The 23,621-nt window shown below is 57.0% G+C and overlaps 1 protein-coding gene across 9 annotated transcripts in view; it reads right to left on the bottom strand.

Annotated features, from left to right (window-relative positions):
* ARHGEF10 (Rho guanine nucleotide exchange factor 10) overlaps positions 1-23,621 on the bottom strand; it is a 105,255-nt gene that overhangs the window by 70,001 nt on the left and 11,633 nt on the right. For all 9 annotated transcript variants that reach the window (XR_013446679.1, XM_078069904.1, XM_036110716.2 and 6 more), the window contains exons 2-6: positions 16,870-16,939; positions 7,810-7,929; positions 6,950-7,237; positions 4,453-4,516; positions 2,007-2,083 (exon numbers count right to left, since the gene is read on the bottom strand). Coding sequence is in view for 8 of the 9 variants with exons in the window: in XM_078069904.1 (XP_077926030.1) it covers positions 2,007-2,083; positions 4,453-4,516; positions 6,950-7,237; positions 7,810-7,929; positions 16,870-16,906 (586 nt within the window). In the remaining variant the exon portion in view is untranslated. The remainder of the gene's footprint in view (positions 1-2,006; positions 2,084-4,452; positions 4,517-6,949; positions 7,238-7,809; positions 7,930-16,869; positions 16,940-23,621) is intronic.

Consider the following 23,621-nt stretch of genomic DNA (forward strand, 5'->3'; position numbering starts at 1 on the left):
GGATGTTTTCTTGGGATTGAAGCATGACACTCTACATGAACCAGCTGTGAAATCTCTCCAACAGGGAGTTTTGTGGTTTCTAGATCAATTTAGTCCATTATTTTGTGTTCATCTATGCATCTCCATGTGGCTCTTTATAAGTATTTTTAAGTTTATGAAGTTAATGTGTTCTGATATGCAAAAATACAAAGGTGGTACACAGTTTCCAAATAAAGGGAAAGCTCAAGTGGGGCTATATTAAAAGGAACCTGTGAAAATAAACCCATTATTCCATGATACTCTGAACCACTGGATAGGAAAAGTAGGCTTAGGCAAGGGTGAGAAGGTTCACCTGTTAGGATAAAATCTCTCCAACTATATTATGTGGAACATTCATGTCCTCCGAAATTCAACAAGTTTTCTTAAGAAAAAGTGAGGATCCTCCACGGGCAAACTCCTCCGTGTATACTGTATGAGAAGGTCATGTATAAGAGCAGTGGTGAAAACAGAAATGCATTTAAGTATTTCTAAGAGTTTGGGCCTCACATCGAAAACAACCACACTACAAAGTCACTGGTGACTAAGCAACAACAAGAAAATGAGGTAAATACACTGAACTCTTCCTCTGACATTGAGCCATTGTTATATTACCGGGGGCGGGGGGGGGGGGGGCGGGATTCCGAATGCTCCTCATTCTCTTGCTGCTCTCAAGCCCCCACATGACAGACATTTGCTTCCTTGTAACAGTATTAACTGCAACAACGATGACCATGTCCACTCCTGTCAGATAGTGCGAGAGATGCTCGTCTGTGGACCCCTGAAAACCACAGCTGTGAACTGCAAGAGCCCACTTACGTGCAGATCCGTCTTCAATGTCCGCAGTACATACTGCAAATGTATTTTCACTTATTTATGATCTTTCTAATAATATTTTCTTTTCTCTAGGTTACTGTAAGAATGCAGTATATAACACATACACAAAATATGGGTTAGTTGACTGTGTATGTGCTTCCGGTCAACAGGAGGCTATTAGTGGTTAAGTTTTTGGGGAGTCAAAAGTTATACCCAGATTTTTTACTGTGGTAGGGGTCACCACCCCTAACCTGTGCGTTATTCTAATTAACTGCCACTTACGTAATAAAACAAGTAATGGGGGAAAGTCAGACAAATTTTACTTTGGAAATAAATTTTCTAGAGAATTGGAAGATGTTAATTTTATCCTGTAATGATCCCAATTTAGCAGCCCCCTAGCAGAATCATCTACTTATGCTAAGTTCCTTGTTTGACAATGTCATAATTAAAAACCAGAATGACACATTCCAGGAGATAATTTAATAATTAGGAGACAGTTAAGATGATTCTTCCTTGGAAGTCAATCATATAAAATAATTATACAGAAATCAGTAGGCCAGTGGATAATAAAGAGGTAATTAGAAAAACCATCTTACTTTTCTTTAAAAAATTAAAAATCAAATCTGGTTAAAAACAGCTCAGCTTTCTAAACCGCACGTGGAACAGAAGATCTGCTATGCCATCTGGACAGTGGGCTGGCTTAACCGGCCACCCACCCCCTTTGCAAAATGGTAGCATGAAAAAGCATCTTAGTGAGAATCCCAAGGAAAAATACCTGGTTGATGTCTCAGTGGTGAGTTGCTGACTACGGGCTCGGGTCAAAGCATCAGTTCCCCAATTAGAGGACTATCATGACAAAACCCAAACACTGCATGAGGAAGAAACAATGAGGAACAAACAGGTGCTAGGATGGGGTGAGCAGGGATGCTCCAACGGGATCTAGAAGAAGGGCTAGAGAGAGTGCCGGGGACCGCAGTGACACAGTCGGCCCCGGTCAGTACTTCAGGAAAATGAATACGTTTCTGAAGTGTTCGATCTGAACAGGACATGAGAATAATCAGCAGAACCTGACAAAAACACACGGTGCCCCACCGACCCCGGGGTGGCATCCACACGGTGCCCGGCGAGGATCCCGGGATGGCCCCGCCAGGTTCCTGGTGGCGTGTGGTACCTACTCTCCATCCACGCAGTGTTGGCCGGGTCCGCAACCCACCGGGCGAGCGCACTGTCCTCCTTGTGCACCCGGTCGTCGCTAGGAGAAAACAAACCACAAAATCACAACAGTGGAATGCGTCCTGTCATGAGACCGCTGGATGTCCCCAAAGGGTACATCTGCTTCACCGTATGTACATTTTATGTTTTCCCCAGATATTATGACGGATGTTCTGAGCTGAGCACCATGTCTTCTGAACTGCTGCCCATGCATTTTACAGTATGACAAGCCTGCTCACACCCACAGTCTGGACCTGTGTAGAAGGACCCAAGCTTGGGATTCCCACCGCCTTCGGGGCACCCTGTGAAATTAAGAGTTAATTAGTTAACTCTTAGAGTTAAGCCCTTGAAAAGCTAGTGATCTGTGCTCCACTCTCATCTATTAAGTGACAGGTGCTGGTGACCTTGCTCCGTATCTACAGGGCAGGGGACACGCTCCCCCTGGCTCACTGCTCACCTGCCCTGATCCTGGGATGTATACGGGATAGGTCTGGTGACCAGGCTGCCTTTGTGGGGGGGGACCGGAGCTGTGCCTTCCATTCAAGTCACCCTGGGGTGTTCACTCCCCAAAACCGGTCACCAGGAAGCTGAGGGAGCTACCTGCAGACACGTGCGGGAGGCTTCTGCCCCCTCACTCAGCAGGTCCTAATCTGCATGTTCCCAATTTAACACCCCAGCTGCGGCTTCTCAACACAGAGCCCAAGTTCAAGCTTCCATTCCCTGCTATTTATGATGCTTTTGAAGGCCCACCGAAAGCACGGCACAGGACCTAGCACGACAGACATAAGAAGACATGAAGTCCCTGCTCAGGAAGACCTGAACTGGCTTCCGGTTTTCCACCAGACCTTCTTGAGGGCCTGTTAGGCGTCACACACGGCGCCACTCAGAAAGTCACACCAGAGCAAGCGACGGCCCTTCACCGCTTTAAAAATGGAAAATAAGTTCGGTGATCTTATGGAGAAATCGGAACTTGTACATTGCTGATGGGGATGTAAAATGGCGCAGCCCCTGTGGAAGACAGTTTGCTCGTCCTCAAAAAGTTAAATATAGCGTCACCACAAGATCCAGCAGGACCACTCCCAGGTACAGAGCCAAAGGGATAGGGAGCAAGGACTCAGATGCCGTACACCGGCGTGCACAGCAGCCTTATCCACAAGAGCCCGAAGGTGGAGACCACCCAAGTGCCCGTCGAGAGGTAAATATGGACTCATGAAGGATTACTATTCAGGCTTGAAGAGGAAGACAATCCTGACACATCCTACAACATGGGGGAGCCTTGCAAACACGACACAAAGTGAAATAAGCCAGACACAAAAGGACAACTACCGGGATTCCAATTATATGAGTTAGCTAGATTAGGCAAGCTCGTAGAGACGGAACGCAGAAGAGATTCTCTGGGGCTCTGGGGAGGGGAATGGTAGATTACCGCAGAACGGGCAGAGTTTCTGTTTGAGAAGATGAAAAATTCTGAAAGTAAATAGTAGTGATGGTTGTACAATACACGTAAATGCACAAGATGCCACTACATTTTATACTTAAAATGGCTAAAATGGCAAAATTTTCTGTTATATAGATTTTAACACAATCTTAAAACAGATGACGCAATGCACCAGAACCCACGGGCAGAGTACACTGAAGCAGGCGTGGTGTGTGGATTACACCTCACAGGGCCGCCTAGCATCAACACGCAGACACACCCCCCATGCACCCAGCACACGACCTCCCAGAAAGCCCTGGTAAGCCTGGTCTTTAACTTTGTAAAATTCTCACCCGGCAGCAGAAGGGGACACAGGAAATAACAGTGAGGCACACAGCAATCAGTTTTAATGCAGCTGTGCTCACAGAGTTCTGGGAGAACGAAGTGAGACATGTAGGCAGGGTTCGGGAATGGAAGTAGGAGTTCGCCTGGAAGATGGGATTTTCCTGGGCATCTCAAGCAGATGACATAGCATTTTTGAGGGCAAGTGGCATGAAAGAAAGATCTACAATCAAATCAGTTTGGAGGATTCTGGATGAAAGGTGGGTAGACACACTGAAACCACCCCCCCACCTGCCGCCACAGGATTCTGAGACCCTCTACGACTCTAGAGCCCGTGGAGCGTCAGCTACACGGAGCCTGAGGAGGGCTGCGTCTTCCTGGTCTACCTGCCTGTGCATTCAGACGGCCTGTCTTTCCACAGAACAAGATGAACACCGTGCAGAGTCCTTGTGTTCCGGAGCACCCGTGAGGGCACAGAAGACAGAGCTGTCCAGGGCCTGGGAGGGGAGGGTCTCGGGCTGGGGACAGGCCTGGTCGGTCACCACCTCCCAGCACTGTGGGCGGACAGGCCAGCACCTCGTATCACTGCGTTCCACATCTCAGGGAAGGGTCATGAACTCAGAGCACACGTGAAAAATTAATAGAGATACCTGTTCATTGGATCCTCAGAACTTAAAGAATTAAACTGGCCGTCTTCTGTTACCTCTTGTGTTTCTGTGAGGAAAGAAAAAAATTCACACGGTTTTAGTCTTAGGGAAAAGTATTTAGGAAGTGGATTTTTAGCCTTAAAATGGATTTATATTTTTTTCAATGATAAGCTTATCTTAGAATAAAAATGATTAGTTGATAGATTTAGAGTTTTTTCGGGTTTTAGATAAGATGTATGTAAAGTAGGATGATAGTAAAAACAATATCCAAAGATCCTCTAAAATAGCTGGAATTAAAATGGTACCCCAAAGAAAGCAAGCCAGAGGGACAAACCTGTTTCTCTCATTCTTAACTTTTTCATGGAAATTTACAATTGTGATTTACTGGAAAGTGTGTCTAAATGGCAGCCTCCAAAGATTCTCAAGGGAGAAAGAGTTATGTTCATACCTGACAACCAACCTTTCATATACTCATGCACACGTACACACACACACGTGCATACACACACGTGTGTGCACACTCACACACGCTCACAAAGTCCATCACACGTGTCCTGGCCGATAGCTGTTCTCCCACCTCTGGGTTTGGTTCACCGAGAGGGTGATGAGCTCAGGACAACAGGCCACGTGCTCAACCAAGGACCGGTTGGTAATGGCTACACCAGGAAACTGTCCATAAAAAGCCTCTAAGAAAGAATCCATTGTGTGCTACTGTCCACGAAAGCTGGGAGATCTCACCCACGAAAATGGTCCCCTGATCCTGCTAAATACCAACAAATACCCTCCCTCAGTAGCGGGGAGCTCCCTGGCGGTGCAGCGGGGACCACAAGGACACGAACTCATCGCGTTCGCAAGGCCACTCAACGGTAGGCATCTGCCAAGGACCACCTGTCAGGCCAGGGGCAGGGCCAGCATTTGAACTCAAACCTGCCTCCTTCCAGAGACTGCTCTTCCTGCCACATCACACTGCCCTGAAGAATGATCCACAGGGCCTCCCAAAAAGACAAAGCTATTCGACAAAGTCATTGAAGAAAGGACATTAATCGGCAGCAAGCACACTTCACACGGTGAGATTCTGCCTGCGGCTGGGTCAGGGGCACCACTCCCCATCCCTGAACGCACACCACCCAGGCCTCGTCTCGACTGCCCGCCCACAACGACACTTTCTTTCCCTGTGCTCCCCCTTTCAAGAAAGGAGATGCACCCCGATTTACTGTCTGCTCAGACATAAGACCTTTGATAAGGCGGGGTCAGGAGAAGATGAGCATACTCAGAAGTTCCCTCTCTGGCAACACCAACTGCTCATCTCTTACTGTTCTGGAAAGATCTGGAAGCTCTGCTAAGGAGCAGAGCACCATGAGTTTCTGGCCATTGGAGGACCACTAATGAACAGAAGGGGAATCTTGGAATCTTTTTTCAAAATAGGTTTTGGGCAATGGGGAAGAGAAGGGGTTCTGGCTGTTGCTATATCTGAGGGTCGTGCTCCCGGTGGGACGGCCTCCGTGCTGGGGAGCCTTGTCCTTGTAGAGCCTGGAGGCCCGCCATGTCCACGGGAGAACCACGAGGCGCAAAGAAGCTGGTCAGCGCACGGCAGGCCACCAGCGCAGGTCCAGGCCTTGGACCCCAGCCTCACACCATACTCCAGGCTTTCCTCATGACCTCAGCAAAGAGGCTGGTGCCTGTCTGTCTTTAAAGGCTCAAGAGACCAACACAGACCCGTGTTCGTGGATCTGGGGCCTTACAGTAGGGTTTATTACGATAGGGTTTTATTAATGGCTCTAGGATGACAGCACAAAAATAAGCCAATGGTTTTTCACTATACTGAATTACTTAAAAATAATGTTCAATTATTAAAAATAACCAAATGATCTGAAAATAAGCAAATTACTTTAGTGTAAGAATGTGTTCCTTAATCTTTTTTTAATTGCATAATCTACTTCCTTATTTTTAGATCGTTCTTACTCTTTGGGCTACAAAATACGACCAGCATTGTTGATCGTGGTAAATTTCCAAGATTACTGCCAATTACAACAGGAAAACATATGGGGAAACATCAACCCGGAGAACCTCGTGTGGTTTCCCAATATAAATTCAAGACTTTCTTTAAACACGTTTTGTCTCCGTTGCGACTAAGAGGGAGGGAAAGCACCCATTTACTGAGATCTCACATAGAGTCAGGACTCTGGGTCGGGGGCCTCTCGCCCTCACTTCACCCTCACTTCACCCCGTGGCATGTCCTGGCACAGAGCACGGAGTTCAGGCAGGAAGAAAACAGCAGGGCTGCGTTCACGGGGTCCATCCTGAACAGAACACAGGGCGCTCTGCTCAGGGGGGACGGTGTCATGCTCTCGGCAGCCCCCAGACGCCTGGGCCCACAGGGGGGCTGCAGGGGCACCGGGGCCCGTGTCTGGGTCCGCTCGGGCGGCTGACTGAACACCGGGCACCGCTGGTCTTACGAACAGGATGCCTGTCGCCTGTGGTGTGCAGGGGGGAGGCGCACCTTCCCCATGCAGGGACGCGGCACGGGCGACGACGGGGCTGGAGTAGGCCGGCAGGAGCAGCGGCAGGTTGCAGGGCACGGCGTAGCCGCAGGGCACAGGCACCGAGTACCCGCTGGGCACAGGAAGGCTCACGCCGTCGTCCTCGGGGCCCGGCTCTGCGGGCGGGCACTGCTCCTCCTGGAAGGGCGCGATGTCGATGACGGAGTAGGGGCTGACTCTGGTCGGGACCTCGCGGGCGGTGGGCTCCGCCGGGGCGTCCGTGTCTGCTCCCGTCCCAACTGCACCTCCTGGAAGCAAACACGCACACATCAACAGGGGGCCAGCGCCGACCGGCCCTCCGGGGCCCTCGCAACCCCAGGGCACCCAGGAGATGCCCCCGCCTCTGGGGCATCGGAGGGGCGAGGCAGCCCGTGGGGGGAGATGGGGCACCCGGGGCCTCTGCACTGAGACGAGCAGGTGAGAAGCTGCCTGAACTCGGGGAGCTGCCAAGGACGCAGAGAGGCTGCTGTGAGGGCCGGACACGCCAGGTGCGCGCCCCTCCTGGCCGGGGAGTCCCAGCAGACGACCCCACCTGCAAGAGCTAACGTGGACTCGACTCCCCCCACAGTGTTAGTTCTGGAACTGCATCCGCCGAAACTGGGGGGCCGTGTTCATCAGGTTTCAGCAACACCCACCGCCTCCAACACACACAGGGGAAGCAGGAATAAAGGAGAGTCAGCCAATTCAAATCCGCCGTTCGGCTCACATCACAGGGAGGTCAGGAGGCCGCTCCTGGAGGCCGCCTGCGCCTGCCACTCCCTCCGGCCGTCAGAGCGAGGGGGCTGTGCGCCGCGCGGGCTGGGGGCCACGGGGGACCCACCTGAGCCAGAGGTGGCGTCTGCACCCGCAGCCTGTCGATCCGCTTCTGGAATCTCATCTCCGCTGTCAAAGTCGAACTGTTCCCCCTCATCCTCCTCGTTGTCATACTTCACTGTGTCGCCTGGAGGTTGAAAGAACACTAGTCAGGCCAGCAGAAGAACAGACAGAACCGCTCACTTTCAGTGACAAAGGACGTCCGGGGGGCCAGAGGAACAGGGCGAAGATGAAGGGAAAATCCGGAAACAGGGGAGCCCACAACAGAAAGTTCAACTTCAATATGGAACGGATGTGGCTCACGCCCCACGGGTCCCCAGCCCCACGGGGTTCTGTCCACGCTGTTTGACCAGCAAAGCACATCACCACCCAAAGGTAGGGGACATCGTGATCCCTGCCCAGGCCAGGCCCACCTCCGGGCCCCTCCTGCCCCGGGTCCCTGGGTGAGGATGTGTGCGGGACAGCGCAGAGGGGGCTCGGACGCACGGATATCACCAAGGGGGCCTCGGGTTGGCATTAGGAGGGGCACCTGAGACGGGCCATCTGGGGACTTGTCCACAGGATGAGGCCTGTACCCCCCATGCTTGGCTCACAAAGTGGGGGGCAGATGGAGAGATGCCCAGTCATCCCATGAGAGGTCACACACCCAGGCTAGGGAGTTGGGGCACGGACAGAGGACGACATGCAGGGCAGAGCATGGGAGGGAAGAGCCTCTTCTGCCTCACTGCACCCCAACACTGCGGAGAAAGTCAGAACATGGAAAACCCCCTGAATTGGAGATCCTTATCTACCAATGCAAAACTCCCTGCTGGTGACTGTGCTCAGACAAATCACAAAATATCACAACAAACCAGTCACTTTCCAGGGAGAAGCTCTGGTCAGTTAAGGTTACGTTCCACACACAGGAGGGGCCCCTCTCGCAGGACGAGGGGCCTCAGACCCCAGAGGTATCTAGGGTGGCTCCCTTATGAAATAATGGGCACTAAGGAGGAAAAAAATGATCTGCTGAGAGAGATGACCTGAAGGTTAGCACGAGCCAAAATTGCTCACTTTGCCAGCAGACCGCCGTGCCCCAGAGTGACCGGCCCCAGGAGGCATCTCCCGGGTTTGGGGGCACCTGCTCGGAGGGGCCCGAGGCACGGAGAGCTCCAGAGTCCTATGAGGCTGGGGAGGGATCTGCTGGGACAGGCACCCACTGCCCCAGGCCGGTTCCCTTCCAGATGGCTCCACCCCGACTCGCTAGCCAAACAGCTGGCTTCAAAAGGCACCTTGGGGAAACAGAGGGATTTGAATGCAGTTATCTTAGAACTGAAGACGCGTAAACAGGATCAGAGGCGAGCCTCGGGGTGGTGCTTCTTAGGGGTGAGGTAATGGAGACACAGGGACCCCGCCCTCCACACCCCTGTGCTGAGGCCGCAGGGCCCCCCTTCCCTGCTCTGCCCCCGGGGCTGGCGTCCAGCTGGATTCCTGGGATGGCCTGCGCCTCGGAGAGGGTGAGGGTGGTAAGGGGGTCCCGTCCCCGGGGTCAGGGTGGGCGTGAGGTGAGGCCAGGCCGGGGCTGTCCCAGCACAATGGTGGGCAGTCTCTGCCCCTCCAGCTCTGCTCAGAGCCCCCCGAGCACCCCTCGATCCCGGGCCAGGGCCTGGGTCAGCAAGAGCCGAGCAGCGCAGGTGCCGAGCAGGCTACGGAGACAACCTTCCACGGCCCCCGGCCCGGGGGCGACTGGGGGGCGGGACAGTCAGAATTGGGGTTCTGGAGGGGGAGTCATTTCTAGGGAGGGAAGTTGACAGACATGTGTCAATGCTGGAGTCAGTCTAGAAACTGTCTTTCCAGCTGGGGCCTCGCTGTCCAGACGAACCTCTGAAGGTCCATAAGAAAAAATGGTTTTAAATACCAGGTGTTTATTTTCTCCTTGAATCTTCGGAAACAGCAATACGTTCTAACAGGTCCTTCAAAAGAAGCACTTTCTTATCAGCAATGAGTAATGGAGAGTTCAGGCTCGTGCCCGCGATGCGGCAGGCGGGAGGGGCCTCTCAGCCGGGACACCCGCATCCACGCACACATGGGACCCCAAGCAGCATTCTGGGACAACTTCACCCCAATTTACGCTAAAAGCGTGACAGTGGCAAATACTGAAATGCAATCAAGGAAAGGCTTTAGAAAAAGATGTTTCTAAAACATGTAATCCTGATAAGAGTGTGCATCGGTGACCCTCTGGATGGTAGGTTGCCAGTATTCACCAGAGCCTTCTAATTTGTATCTCCTTCATCTCAGAAACTCTACCACGAACTGTCTACCTTCAGGAAATAATCAGAGATCATTAGAATACCTAACGTCTTATAATGGAACACAGATTTCCCACATTATGACACATTTATACAGTGAGATACTACTGAAACCATTAAAATTATTTTGAAGTTTATTCAGTAATTTGGAAAGAGGTTTCTGACATACTAATAGTGTTTTTAATCGGCCGTTTCACACTCATTTAATAGAAAATAACAAACACTGGCGAGCACTGGAGAAACTGGAACCCTGGTGCACGGCTGGTGGGAGCGTGCTCCGGAGCAGCTGGTGTGGACCCGGTAGGGAGGTCCCTCGACACGCTCAACACGGCACTCCCCTACGGCCAAGTCCCTGCGCCTAGGTATTCACGTGGAAGAACTAAAAGCAGGCACTCAAGCAGATGCTTGTACGCCCATACACGTGTGCAAGCACACCCGTGTGCAAGCGTACGAGCTTGCAACCATGCACGTGCAGCCAGGGTGTGCAACCGTAGCAGCGCGCAGCCACACACGTGTTTAACTGCACACACGTGTGTAACTGTACAAGTGTGCGGCCACACCAGCGTGCAGCCATACATGTGTACAACTATGAGTGTGCGACCACACGAGTTTACAGCCATACACATATGCGACAGTACAAGTGTGCGACCACAAGTGTGCAACTGTACCAGCGTGCAGCCATACATGTGTACGAGTGTGCGACCATACGAGTGTACAGCCATACAAGTGTGCAACCATACAAGTGTGCGACCACACACGTGTGCAACTGTACCAGCGTGCAGCCATACATGTGTGCAACCGTATGAATGTGCTACCACACGAAGAGTGCAACCATACGCGTGCAACTGTACACATGTGCAACCATGCGAGTGTGCAACCACGTGTGCAAGTGTACCAGCGTGCAGCCATACATGTGTACGAGTGTGCGACCATACGAGTGTACAGCCACACAAGTGTGCAACCATACAAGTGTGCGACCACACACGTGTGCAACTGTACCAGCGTGCAGCCATACATGTGTACGAGTGTGCGACCATACGAGTGTACAGCCATACAAGTGTGCAACCATACAAGTGTGCGACCACACACGTGTGCAACTGTACCAGCGTGCAGCCATACATGTGTGCAACCGTATGAATGTGCTACCACACGAAGAGTGCAACCATACGCGTGCAACTGTACACACGTGCAACCATGCGAGTGTGCAACCACGTGTGCAAGTGTACCAGCGTGCGGCCATACGTGTGTGATTGTACAAGTGTGCAACCATGAGTGTACAGCCATACAATGTGTAATCGTACGAGTGTGCAACCACCCACGTGTGCAACCATACAAGCAGCATTATTCACAACAGCCAAGAGGCAGACACAATCCCAGAGTCCCCACACAGATGAAAGGATAAATAAAATGTGGTCGATACAGACAACAGGACACAGTCTTGAAACGGACAAATCCCGGCCCCTGCTACGACACGGACGGACCCCGAGGCCACTGCACCTGTCACCAAGGGGTGGACACGGTGCGACTCCACTCACGGAAGGGAGGATGGCGGACACGTGGGCTGGGGAGGGGATGGGGTGAGAGTCTACGGAGGAGAGAGCTTCAGCGTGGGAAGATGGAAAGCTCTGGAGATGGAGGGTGGCGTGAATGAGCTTCATGCTGCTTAACTGGACACTGAAAGATGGCTGGAGCGGTAAATGGTAGGTGTATTTCACCACAATAAAACAATTAAAAACCCTTGGTTTTGGTCATCTAATCCCTTTCACACACAGACCAAAATACGACCCGAGGTGCACTCGGGCTGCCACAAAGGACCGGCATTTTCTTCTCCAGGCTCCTGTGTTTTGCAAACTTTCTACAACAAGTACATTTCCTGTCTGTTTCATGGCCATTTCTGGCTTAAGCAATTCTACTTGGCAGTCTGAATTTGTGGAGCATATCAATCCTCTGAGGTTCGTATTTAATAAAGACATGGATACGACTCACCCGTTTCCTGCGAGGAGAGTTTACAAGTAAAACCACCAGACACGGACTGGAGTCGGGGGTGGACAGAACCTCTGTCCCCACACGTCGGCCGCAGTGGCTCACGTACTGTCCAACCAACTCCGGCCGCATGCCGAGCAACGGGAAAATCATCGTAGTTTGGGTTTTTGGCTTTATCAGTAAGTAGTGAGCTTATTAACAGAAACAAACTGGTCAACACGTCTTGGGGCAATAAATCTCTTCAATGGAAAAACCAAAACCGACAGAACGTTTTCCAAATATAACTGTGACCCTCTCTGTAGATTCCTGTTTGCCAGATTAACATGGCAGGGAAATAACAACACACGGGCCAAAATGACGGGGGGCCGGGGCGGGGGGAAGGAGGGAAGAAGCTGATGGTCTGACTTAGCCACATAAAAATCACGCCGAGCACGCATCCCACTCCGCACAGCAGAGACTCGGAATCACATGCTGGCTCTTCCCTCCATCAACCCTCTTCCTGGAAGTTATACTCTATTACTGGGGAACATTAAGAGTTAGGTAAAATACACCTAAAAGTGACCTTGTAAACACTGCTTTTAAAAAAGCCTGATGACATCGAGCACCATGGGACCTAACCCTGGGCTCCCCCATGCAAGGAGAAAGGGATTCCTGTTCAACGTGTTCAGGAAGGAAAGTGGACAGGAAGGAGCTGGGCTCTGAGAGACGCAGGTCTGTGACCCTGTCCATGATATTTGGCATGGCTGCCAGAATGGACTCCTCCTTGAGGGACCCTCTTGCTTCTGCCCCCACAACGAGCATTCCGGTGTAACCGACAACCTCCCCATGGGAGGTTAGGCCTGCCCATGGCCTTGGTCTTCATTGGCACAAAACCCAGTGTCCACATCAGACCTCCTGCCAGAGCTCTGGAGTCACATTTCCATGAGGCCCCTCCAACTCAGCCATGCCTCCGTCCCTCTCCATCCCTGCACACTCCCTCTGGGGTGAGAGATCCCCATGGCAGGAACCACAGGATCTCCCCAGGCCCTGGCCTACTGCAGTGCCATGAACCAACTCACGAAGTCCCTTTGCTTCAAGCACCCAGGAATCTCCCCTTCCCGACCTCCTGCAGCGTTCCTGGGTGAAACCACACAGGCGCTGGGCACCACCCACTCTCCATCCTTCCAGGCGCCTCCAGATCTTGGGCTGTGCCTCGGATTCCCTGGATTCCTTGGAGAGCCCCGAGCCTGCCCTGGGTGACCCTGGAGCCCCGAGCACCCTGCTCATGGTCTGTCTCCCACGAGGGGGGAGACAATGTCTGGTGTGCATTCGTGTGTCCTGGGGTACCACACAGGCTCCCACCCACGGCCCTCCAGGCAGAGGAGCCCGGCCCCCATCTCAGACCCCGTGCCAGGCTGGCCTTCTGATCAATGCCCGACAACAATCTTGTCAGCAAGCACAGCACCAGGAATGCGGTCTGAGCTGCGACCTCCCTCCTTCTGCAACTGAGTCCCACCTGCCTCGGTCTAGCAGCAAACTGCACTGCTGAGGTCAGCATGCTTCCAAGGAAAAGAGTTCACACTGGATCTCTTAGGGGTCAAGAAGATCTTAGTCTCACCCCGAACTGCAACAAAAGCTAAGTCCCTACAGGCTACAATGTTACAGTTCCCACTGGGAGGGATGTTCGCAGGGTCCTAAGGAGCGCAGAGAGGGAGGGAGGGAGGGAGACACCGCCTGCCCACCGCTCCTGGCAGACATCGGTCTACAGAGCTGACACACAGCCTGGGCTCAGGATGGGCTGGCTCGGGTCGCTCACCCCTCATGCGGACAGGGGCTCCAGGGCTCAGGGACACACTGAGAGGGGGGAGGAAGGCTGCCCCTCCCAGGTCATCCCCTCCTTGAGCAGACAGCCCTCCAGGACGGCTGAAACCCACCAACAGGTTTGAAAGCCATGCCGTGGAGGAACTCAGACACTGAGGGAAAAAGAAAAGGGAATATTCGTTTTTAAGCTCAGAGATAAAGGTGACACATTTTGTTCCTGGGGCCATTAAGACCACATCTATTATAACCTAAAAGCTTAATCCAAGATAAGATGTTTCTCTCATTTCTAAAGGAGAGTATTTGTGCCTTCTTTCTTATTATTAGAAAAGAAGAAGAAAAGTGCTTTGCAAAGCTGCAGGGGCAAACAGCTCCCCCAACAAGGGGCTATTCAGGCCGCGTCCTTGTCGGCCTCCTCCTGGCTCTGGACGTCCCTGGGGTGGTGGCTGCCTGTGAACAGCGGTGTCCCCAGAACAATGCCCCCGCTCACAGGCCGCCGCCCCCACCCTCTGCACACGGCTTCTGTTCCCTGTGCTTTGTCGGAGCCCGGCCCGTCGTCAGCAGGGGAAGGCACCCGGCTGTGGGTGCATCCACGTTCCCACGGCAATGGGGCGATGGAGGGCTTCTCCTTCCCTACCACGGGGGGGGGGGGGGGGGGTAATTTACCTATGAATTCCGGAAAGGCACCAGGAGACTGCGGGGTTCGGACCTATCGTGGAACGTCTCCTGATAGGATTCTCAAGGCCCGCGGCACCTTCTCACGGACCCGCCGAGCGCCTGCAGCAGTCGCCACACTGCCTGGTCCAGACGTCACACAAACCTGCAGGTCGGGCCGCCGCTCCTGAGGACAGGGGACTGAAGCCCAGGGAGGCCACCTCCCTGCTCACGCCCCGCGGGGCCGGCCCCATGCCCCTGCCCCACAGCCCAGCCCCTGCACGGGCAGAAAATGTCTACGAGAAATACGAAGAGCAGAGCACCAATCTCAGGGAACAAGGATTGCGTCCACGTGGTGCCGGCAAGACAGACCTGGTCCTTCCTGACCCTTCCCTGCGTCCAAGGGCAGCTGTGAGCAGACGCTTTAACGATGGGGAGCTTATAATTAAAGTATCACTGATTCGCCCCAAAGCGACGCCAGGCCGTCGTGCCCATCACAAACGGTCACAAGAGCTAACCGCCTAGACCGTCATGAGCTGTCAGCACCTCAGTTCTGAACTACGCTGCCCTCTTTTTGTAAACAGTGGCCTTAAATCCACACCAGAGTCACAGGCCACACCACACATCAGCCCACAGACACGGGGACCTTCTCCACGCCATAAGGACTGCTGGCCATGTCCCCAGAGCTGCCGGGACCTGTCCCAGCTCCCAGAGGACACCTCCCGGGGAACCAAGAACAGGGGTGCACGGAGGGGACTCCCTCCACCCTCCTGCCGCCCGGGGCCAGCTCCCAGCTGAGAGGGCCTGCGGCCGAGCCCGTGGACAGCCTGACGGGACCAGCTGGGGCCCCACAGCGGCAGGCCTCGCTGGTCGGCCTGCTCGTGACTCTGAGCACACAGAACAAGACGGGTGAGCGTGCGGTGCCGAAGGGGACGGTGTGGGCGTGCAGGGAAGATGGGATGCCCTCTGCCCAGCCCCGACTACCCTTTTGTCCCAGCTCTGGGGCCTTCACCCTCTGAGCCTCGTCCTTCTTCCCCACCTCGGAGGTACAGGTGACAGATAAAGACGTCCGGCACGTCCGGCCTGCGCCCACACCTTCGGTGAGGCGCGCTGGGCTCACCAGCTCAGGGTTCATGGGAGGACCCCAGGAGCACACCCCCCACGTGAAGGGAAGGAGAGCAGGGAGCAGTGCTGGTGTCCTTTTCAATGAAAACCGTCAAGGGAAGATCTAGCCTGGAAGAGTCTAAGTGTCACCACCTCACACGTGGGTGAAACATGCAGCAGGAAGTCACCCAGAGCCGTCCCAACCAGACCCCGCTGGCCGTGGCCCGAGGAGGGGAGCCGGCCTGCCCGAAGGTGCCCCGCAGAAGCCGACACGTGGTGGTCTTACGGCGTGATTCCTGGGGCGCCCTCCAGCATGCCACCCTCACCCCGGGGCTCATGGCCCCTGGAAAAACTCTGGCTGAAGGCATGCAGGGGCCCCTTTCAACCACGGGGCCAGCTCACCACCGGGCTCTCCTGGGGGTGATCCTTCCGTGCTGACCCAGCGCAAGCAGGAGATGCATCCCTTGGCCTGGGCCCGGACTCCCTCAAGGATCGGCCCTACTGGCAGGCTGCCTTCCTTCTGCTCCAGCTCCAAGCTCAGGGCCCAGAGCGCCACCACCAGCACAAGGAGAAGGAACGGAGAGGCTCCGACCTGCACGGGTTCCCTCCAGACTCGGAGGCTTTCTGCCCCTCGGGTCCTACAGCCTCCCGGTGAGCAGGGGACACGCGGGTCTGTCCGGGGCAGCATGTCCAGGGAAGGCCCGGGTGACGGGAGCCCTGAGCAGGCCGTGCCCTGCGAGCCGGGAGTGATACCACCAGGCCCTTCGATGCGCCACCGTGGTCTCCCCAGCAGCGGCTTAGCTCTGGCCAGGGGACAGGACAGGCCCCCCCCTACGCTCCTCACGTACAGAGCAGCTAGACAAAGGAGGTCCGCGCTCTCCCTGAGCGAGCCAAGGGCGGAGGGAGGCAGACCTGGAAACCACCCTACTGCTCCACCCGCCGGCGCCTGGAGCAGCCAAGGAGCGGCGTGTAGTCTCTCAAACACGAGGTCCGCCCTTCCTCATCACCAGGTGGGCCCGTGATGGGTCGGGAGGAGGCGGACCTCACAGGTTCCGTGCCAGCGCGTGCCCCTCGGGGGTGCCCAGGGCCCGGCAGGTGGCTCAGCCAGGTCACCCCAAAGTGAGGGTGGGGCGCTGGGTGGGCGGGGGCTCAGAGCTCCACCTCCTCGGGACCTGTGGGCAGCCCCTCCCCTTCTCCCCGAGGGCCCCCCAGGTGGGAAAGGGCCCCCGCAGGACGCCTGTTACCTTCGGGAGCGGGGGCGGGCGGCTCTGGCTGGTCCATGGCGCAGCTCCGGGAACCTCACTCCTCAGACCCCTGCAGAAGGAAAGACACCACGGTCACCGCGGGTGGAGGGGCTGCGTCAGCTCCACGGGGCACTCAGCTCCAGTCATGGCACTCACTGAAGGACCGGCACCCACCCCTCAAAGGCCGTCCACTGTCCCTGAAATCACGCCTCTGCGCACACTGAGTCCCCACAGCCTGACTTCCCAGGGTCGCGGCGGGAGTTCCCTCCACACCCGGGCTCACTGGCGGACCCCCCCAGCCCGGCACGATGGTCCAGGGGAGAAAGGAGCCCTAAGTCAGACGGCTGACCCTCTTCAGCTTCAAACGAACAACTCAGTGCCCGGGATCGCGGACTGGCTGACGGTCCCTTAAGCCTTCAGTCCCTAAACTCTGGGGTCTAGGCCAGGTCTCTGCATACTTGGCTTTATTTTTTTTCTTCTCTTTTTTGCACTTTTTGTTTCCCTATGTGCTTTCGGAAGAAAACGAAGTCTGAGAATCAGCGTGAAACCAGCCACGTCGTGAGGACGTTCGCCCCGGCTGCCAGGAAGGCCGTCCTGTCCCCAGCTCCCCCGTTCACGAGGGCTTACAGCATCGGCACCTGCCCGCTCCTACCACGACGGCCGGGTGAAAAGCAGACGGCCAGGCTCCGAGGCGGCGAGGACAGCACCAAGGTGGGCACAGCAGTGACGACGCCGCGGCCCGCCCACGGCGCACAGGAGAACGCGCTGGAGGAACCGGCAGGCAAGCTCTGGGTCCCTCGCCAACACACCTGCATGCCCCCCCCCGCCCCATGCAGAAGGGATGCTGGTGAGGGCACCGACGGGGGCCGCGCACCACCCCCTGCCCGAGCATCTCCGTGTTGTGCTCCAGGCCTATCCGCTGGCTTCATCCCATCTCACCCCGGTGACACGGTGCCCACACTAGCTTCAAAAGGAAGAAACCGAGGCGTGGGGGCTTCCAGGAACCCACCCGGGGGAGACCCAGGACAGACGGACGCACACGCTGGGGCTGCATCCCTGCTCCCTGCTCTCCTGCAGAGGCCACAGGGAGCCCCGGAGCGTCCCGCGTCTCTGGGCACAAGTTGCTCACCAGGAGCGCGGGGACAACAGGGGCGCCGGCCTCGGCTGCTGCAGGGGTGAAGCATCTGAACACAGGGGGTCAGGACGGGGCCTGGCACGCAGGGGGCACCCGGTAGGTGGCAGCGGACACTGGTCCATCTGTCATCTGTGCCACCACGCCCACGCCCAGCCCTCTCCAGAGATTCGCTAGGACAGATGCTCCGTCGGCAGAGTTAACCCTCCTAGAGAATCGCACGGACCACAGCGGTTACGGGAGGAAACAGCGCAGGTGGGAGCACGTCTCCCTGAGAAGCTGCAGCGGCCTCGGGCTTGCAGTGACCTGGTCCCCAGGGAGAGGGACACAGGCACGGAGACCCCGACACCGAACCCCACGCCCACCACTCGTCAGCCAGCGAACGTCCGACCAACGTCCACCGCACTCAAGGCACCGAGCGCGTGGTCTGCAGGGGTCCCAGCCCGCGTGGGCACTCACGCGCTCTGCCTGACCCCCAGCACGGATGCGGGACGGGCCACCTCTCCTGGGGCAGCAGGCGACGGGAGGGACAGGGCACCTGCTGCAGAGACCGTGCGGGCCCCAGAGCTGCACGGAGGGCAGCGCCTTCTCCTGCCACGTCATCGCCCAAGGAACTGAGTCAAAAAGGCTCCAACACTTACGCGTCCTACAGGTGAGCTTGCAAACGTGACGTGGACGCAGGCCAGCAATGACGTGATGCAGTGCACGAGCGCATCCAGGATGCTGGTCACACAAGGAAACGCCCGGCTGGCCCCCCCACTGGATCCGGCCCCTCCTGGCCGGTGCGCCCAGACCCCACGGGCACCGCGGGGAGCAGGAAAGAGGCGACATATCCGCAGGAAGAGGGGACAATGGATTCCACAGTCGCGAGAGGAAGTGAGGAAAGAAGGGAAACTGGTATTTTTAGCCACCCAAGAGGTGAGGACCGGCGTGTGCAGCTACTCAACAGTCTCGCCACAGACCAGGGGTACAGACACCCTGCACTTTGAGCTCGTGGACAACATCCCCGAGAAACAGAGCCCTGGGGAGCCAGAGGGGTCCTCGGGCTTTCGGGCAAAGCTTTCTACTGGGTCTGATCTCAGCACAGGTTCTGCTCGTGCGTGAGGCCGGCTGGAGGCACGGCCACAAAAAGTCATCCTTCCTGTCGGGGGACAAGGTGGTGGCCTTTGTGCCTGGGGCTCCTCCAGGAGGACCTAGGGCGCAGCCGCCGGACGCTGTGTCTCCTCTCCCCTCCCACTGTTCACTCGTCTCCAACACTCTTTCTAAACCACAGAGTCCAAGTTTCATGAGTGCTAATTGTACGTAAAATGCGGAAGAACAGAGTCCAGCTGGGTGCCTTTTCCCACTGACGACTCGGGCGTTGTGCTGCCGAGGGCCCACCCCGCAGAAGGCGCACGGCTCGCGCTCAGGGCCCCTGCGCGCCTGACCGGCCCTGGGGCCAGCTCGGGCCGAGCGGGCGCTGGGACCCGGCCTCCGGCGCCGCGCTCTGTGTTCGGGATCACCCGTGAGGGCCCGGCAGATCACAGCACGCTCTGGGACGGCTTTCTCCCAAACTCAGCGTCCACGGGAAGCCGTGCTCCTGAGAAGGACCCTTTCCAGGCGGCCAACCCGAAAACACGCGATTCTGCTTCCGGATTTCAGAGGCCTGCGTGCACTCCCCCCGACAGCCTGCTTGGCGCCACGGACGTGACCTGCACCCCTGGGCCCTTCGGGCCACACCAAAAAGCCTGCTTCCCCTGCAGCCAAGCGGGTGCTGAACCCACATCTGTGCACCATCATGTGGTGGTGCCTGGACCTTGGCGCCCTCCCCGGGGACCCTCTGAGCGGGGCTGCAGCCCGCTCTGCCCAAGACTGACCTCGGGACAGGGGACGAGACTCGCTTACACACACTGTCCTCCGGCGGACGGCAGCATGACATAATTCCAGTCTGGGCTGTGTTACTGCGGTCACTTTCCAATTTAAGCATCCTAATGAAAGATTGCACTGTGCACCCAGGTCGCGGTTTTAAACAAAAAGATGACGCATTCCGTCAGAGCAGCGGTCCAGGGGCGAGCCCTGCGGGACGATTTCGCAGGACATATCCAGAGGCTGGGTGGCTCCACATCACAAGATAGTTTCCAAGGCCGGGGCAGCCACTCAACACCCCAGATCGCTTTTCGTGCTTTTTCCCACATCACAGAAACAGACCTGAACCTTTGCTCCCACGGCATTTCCTTGCATCTGCACCATCTGTGGAGATGGGCAAGGTGAGCACCCAGGGCACGTGCGCAGCAGGATGCTGAGGCTCAGGACAGATGTGCTCGCACCTGTGGCCACAGCAACGCTCGGAGCTCTGGAATCTGAGGACGGCAGGACACTCACAGCCAAGGTCCCTTCCACTGAGAAGCAGCAAAAAGGGAAGCAGCAGAGGGCTGGGGGCCTGGGCTCTGGGGACACCTGCTCTCCTGACCTCTCCCAGCTGGACGAGGCTCCGCGGATGGTGCCTCCGCACCCTCAGCCGTGCAACCCACCTGCAGGGGGACCAGCTCCAGGGCTGCTGGGGGTGACATGACCCTGTCCCCGAGGTGGGGGCAGCGCCCTGGAGGAGACGTGCTCACCGCACAGCAGTCTCAGCTCTGCGGAGGGCACAGCGTCTCATGCACTGTGGGCACCGGGCTGGCTCCCGAACATCCACTCCATCAGTCTCCCCACAATCTGGGTTGCACAAAGACGGGTGGCAGGCGGCTGGGCCTGCCCCCGGCCCAGATCCATCTGAGCCCACCACCACCGATTGTGCGACAACCAGAGGACCCACCACAGCGTGTCAGAGGCACGCAGCACCCGGCCTCCCAGCCAAAGGGGCTGGCTCAGCATCAGCATGGAAACTGGCTGGAGCAGGGGGCCTCAGGGGCCTCATGCGTAAGGGGAGAGGACCCCAAGGACAGAGCCCGGGGACAAGGGGACAGGGAGCTGGGCGCTGAGCAATCAGTGTGAGCCAGGAAAGCCCGAGTGCCCGCAGCAGGTGCGCTCTGTTTGGGACTGCCTCGGATGGATGTCACATCAGTAAGGCTCCCCCTCAACAGAGACCATGAAGGGACAAGGAAAAGCACACAAGATCTTGCTGGAATGGCACCGTCTAAGTTTAATCAAATTCCACGGCAGACCAAACGTGCCAACCTCCTGCACAGAACGTCTTCAGTTAAGGTAACGCTGACAAAAGCAAGAAAGAGAAGGGAGGAGAACCTTCCCGCCCACTTGCAGGGAACTCAGCTGTCTGGGACTTCTAGCCTGTGATCATCTGGATTTTACCAGTGGGGACACCGCGAGGCATCGTCATTACGGCTGCACAGGGCGGACGCCAATCCCGAGATCTCTTCCCCTCCTTCACTCACTGGCCCCACAACACAAAAAATTAAAAGAGAAGCAAATTTATTCTGTGTTAGTGGCTACTAGAAAACCTCTGGCCAGTAGCGGCTAAGCAGCTCTTTCCCAAACAGCCCACGTGCAGGGAATCAGGGTGAGGCCCCCCGAGGACACGCTCCAGCCAGTGGCTTGGCCGCCGCCCCCCACCTTCCTGCTGGCCACCTACCTGCAGCCACATGGACCAAGTCTCCCGGGCGCCCCGCCTCCTGCCCTCCGCCGCTCCCTGCAAACTCTCACCCCGGGTCCTCGCTCTGCCCTCCCTCCCTCGGCTGCACCCCCGCTGCAGGGCCCACTTCTGGTCCCAGCCACAAGGAAAGGACGCATCTTTTCCGGGGACGCCTGTCCCTGTGGACAATACCCAGCCTCAGTGAAACACAACATCACCACGAACAACTCCTGACAGGGACAGCCCCAACTCGTGGCCTGAGGAGACAGAATCCTGGGGCGTCCTGGGATGGAGAGAATGACCGGGTGGGGACCGCAGGCTGGAGGAGCAGAGCAGAGACAGCCCGGACGCTGTCTGACTGCAAGTCTCAAGAAACGGAGCCTCAGCTCACAAGACAGGGAAGCCATGGATGGGGGGCTGAGGTGCTGCCCCTACCCGCACTCTCTCCAGGCCCTCCCTCCCCGCTGCCTGGCCCCTGCAGCTCACCACACTATGTACCCCCCAGTGCTGCACCCCTGCCTCCTTCCCCCCCCACCCCAGGGCTCTGCAGCCCTGCCTCCTTCCCCCACCCCAGGGCTCTGCACCCCTGCCTCCTTCCCCCACCCCAGGGCTCTGCACCCCTGCCTCCTTCCCCCACCCCAGGGCTCTGCACCCCTGCCTCCTTCCCCCACCCAGGGCTCTGCACCCCTGCCTCCTTCCCCCACCCCAGGGCTCTGCACCCCTGCCTCCTTCCCCCACCACAGGGCTCTGCACCCCTGCCTCCTTCCCCCCCACCCAGGGCTCTGCACCCCTGCCTCCTTCCCCTAACCCAGGGCTCTGCACCCCTGCCTCCTTCCCCCACCCCAGGGCTCTGCACCCCTGCCTCCTTCCCCCCCACCCCAGGACTCTGCACCCCTGCCTCCTTCCCCCCCACCCAGGGCTCTGCACCCCTGCCTCCTTCCCCCACCCCAGGACTCTGCACCCCTGCCTCCTTCCCCCCCCTACCCAGGGCTCTGCACCCCTGCCTCCTTCCCCCCCTACCCAGGGCTCTGCACCCCTGCCTCCTTCCCCCACCCCAGAGCTCTGCACCCCTGCCTCCTCCCCCCCTACCCAGGGCTCTGCACCCCTGCCTCCTTCCCCCACCCCAGGACTCTGCACCCCTGCCTCCTTCCCCCCCACCCCAGGGCTCTGCACCCCTGCCTCCTTCCCCCACCCCAGGGCTCTGCACCCCTGCCTCCTTCCCCCCCCACCCCAGGGCTCTGCACCCCTGCCTCCTTCCCCCCCTACCCAGGGCTCTGCACCCCTGCCTCCTTCCCCCCCACCCCAGGGCTCTGCACCCCTGCCTCCTTCCCCCACCCCAGGGCTCTGCACCCCTGCCTCCTTCCCCCCCACCCAGGGCTCTGCACCCCTGCCTCCTTCCCCCCGACCCAGGGCTCTGCACCCCGGCCTCCTTCCCCCCACCAAGATCTTGGCACCCCTCCCCCTTCCTCCCCCTCGGGGCCTCTGCACTGACTGAGAGGAATTTGTCCGTATGTCCATCTTCTTGTTTATTGCTCTGTTCTCTACCCCTCACCAACCTGGAGTCAGGACGGGCCCCATCACTTTCTTCTAGAGAGAGACAGAGGAGAGAGAAGGAGCAGTGCCCCTCTCCACCCCTCCCACAGTGCCCACCCCATAGGGAGTAGCGTGGCTCAGGACGGGGCACCACCACGTGGCCTTTCCAGACAGGGCTCCCTGTAAAGGAGGCAGGCTGCTACATGCTGGTTCCAAAGAAGGAAGGCACGTAACCTCTGACTAATGCCTGAGCCATACTCCGCGCATTTGCAGAGCTGAAAAAAACATACACCTAATTATTTAGGGCTGCTAATAAGGAACGAAAACCAGAAAGTGGTTCATTTTCAACAAAGCTTTGTGAGGAGGAGGAGGGAGGAAGGAAGAAGCAGGGAAGGGAGGGGGAGGGGAGGGAAAAAGGTTGGGGGAGGAGGAAGGAAGGGGAGGGAGAGGGAGGAGAAGAGGGGGCAGGGGTCAGCTGCTGAGGGCAGCAGGTGCTCCTGGTTGGTCCTAATGTGGGCA

Source organism: Halichoerus grypus, chromosome 3 (genome assembly GCF_964656455.1).
Source record: "Halichoerus grypus chromosome 3, mHalGry1.hap1.1, whole genome shotgun sequence".
NCBI classification, from domain to species: domain Eukaryota; kingdom Metazoa; phylum Chordata; class Mammalia; order Carnivora; family Phocidae; genus Halichoerus; species Halichoerus grypus.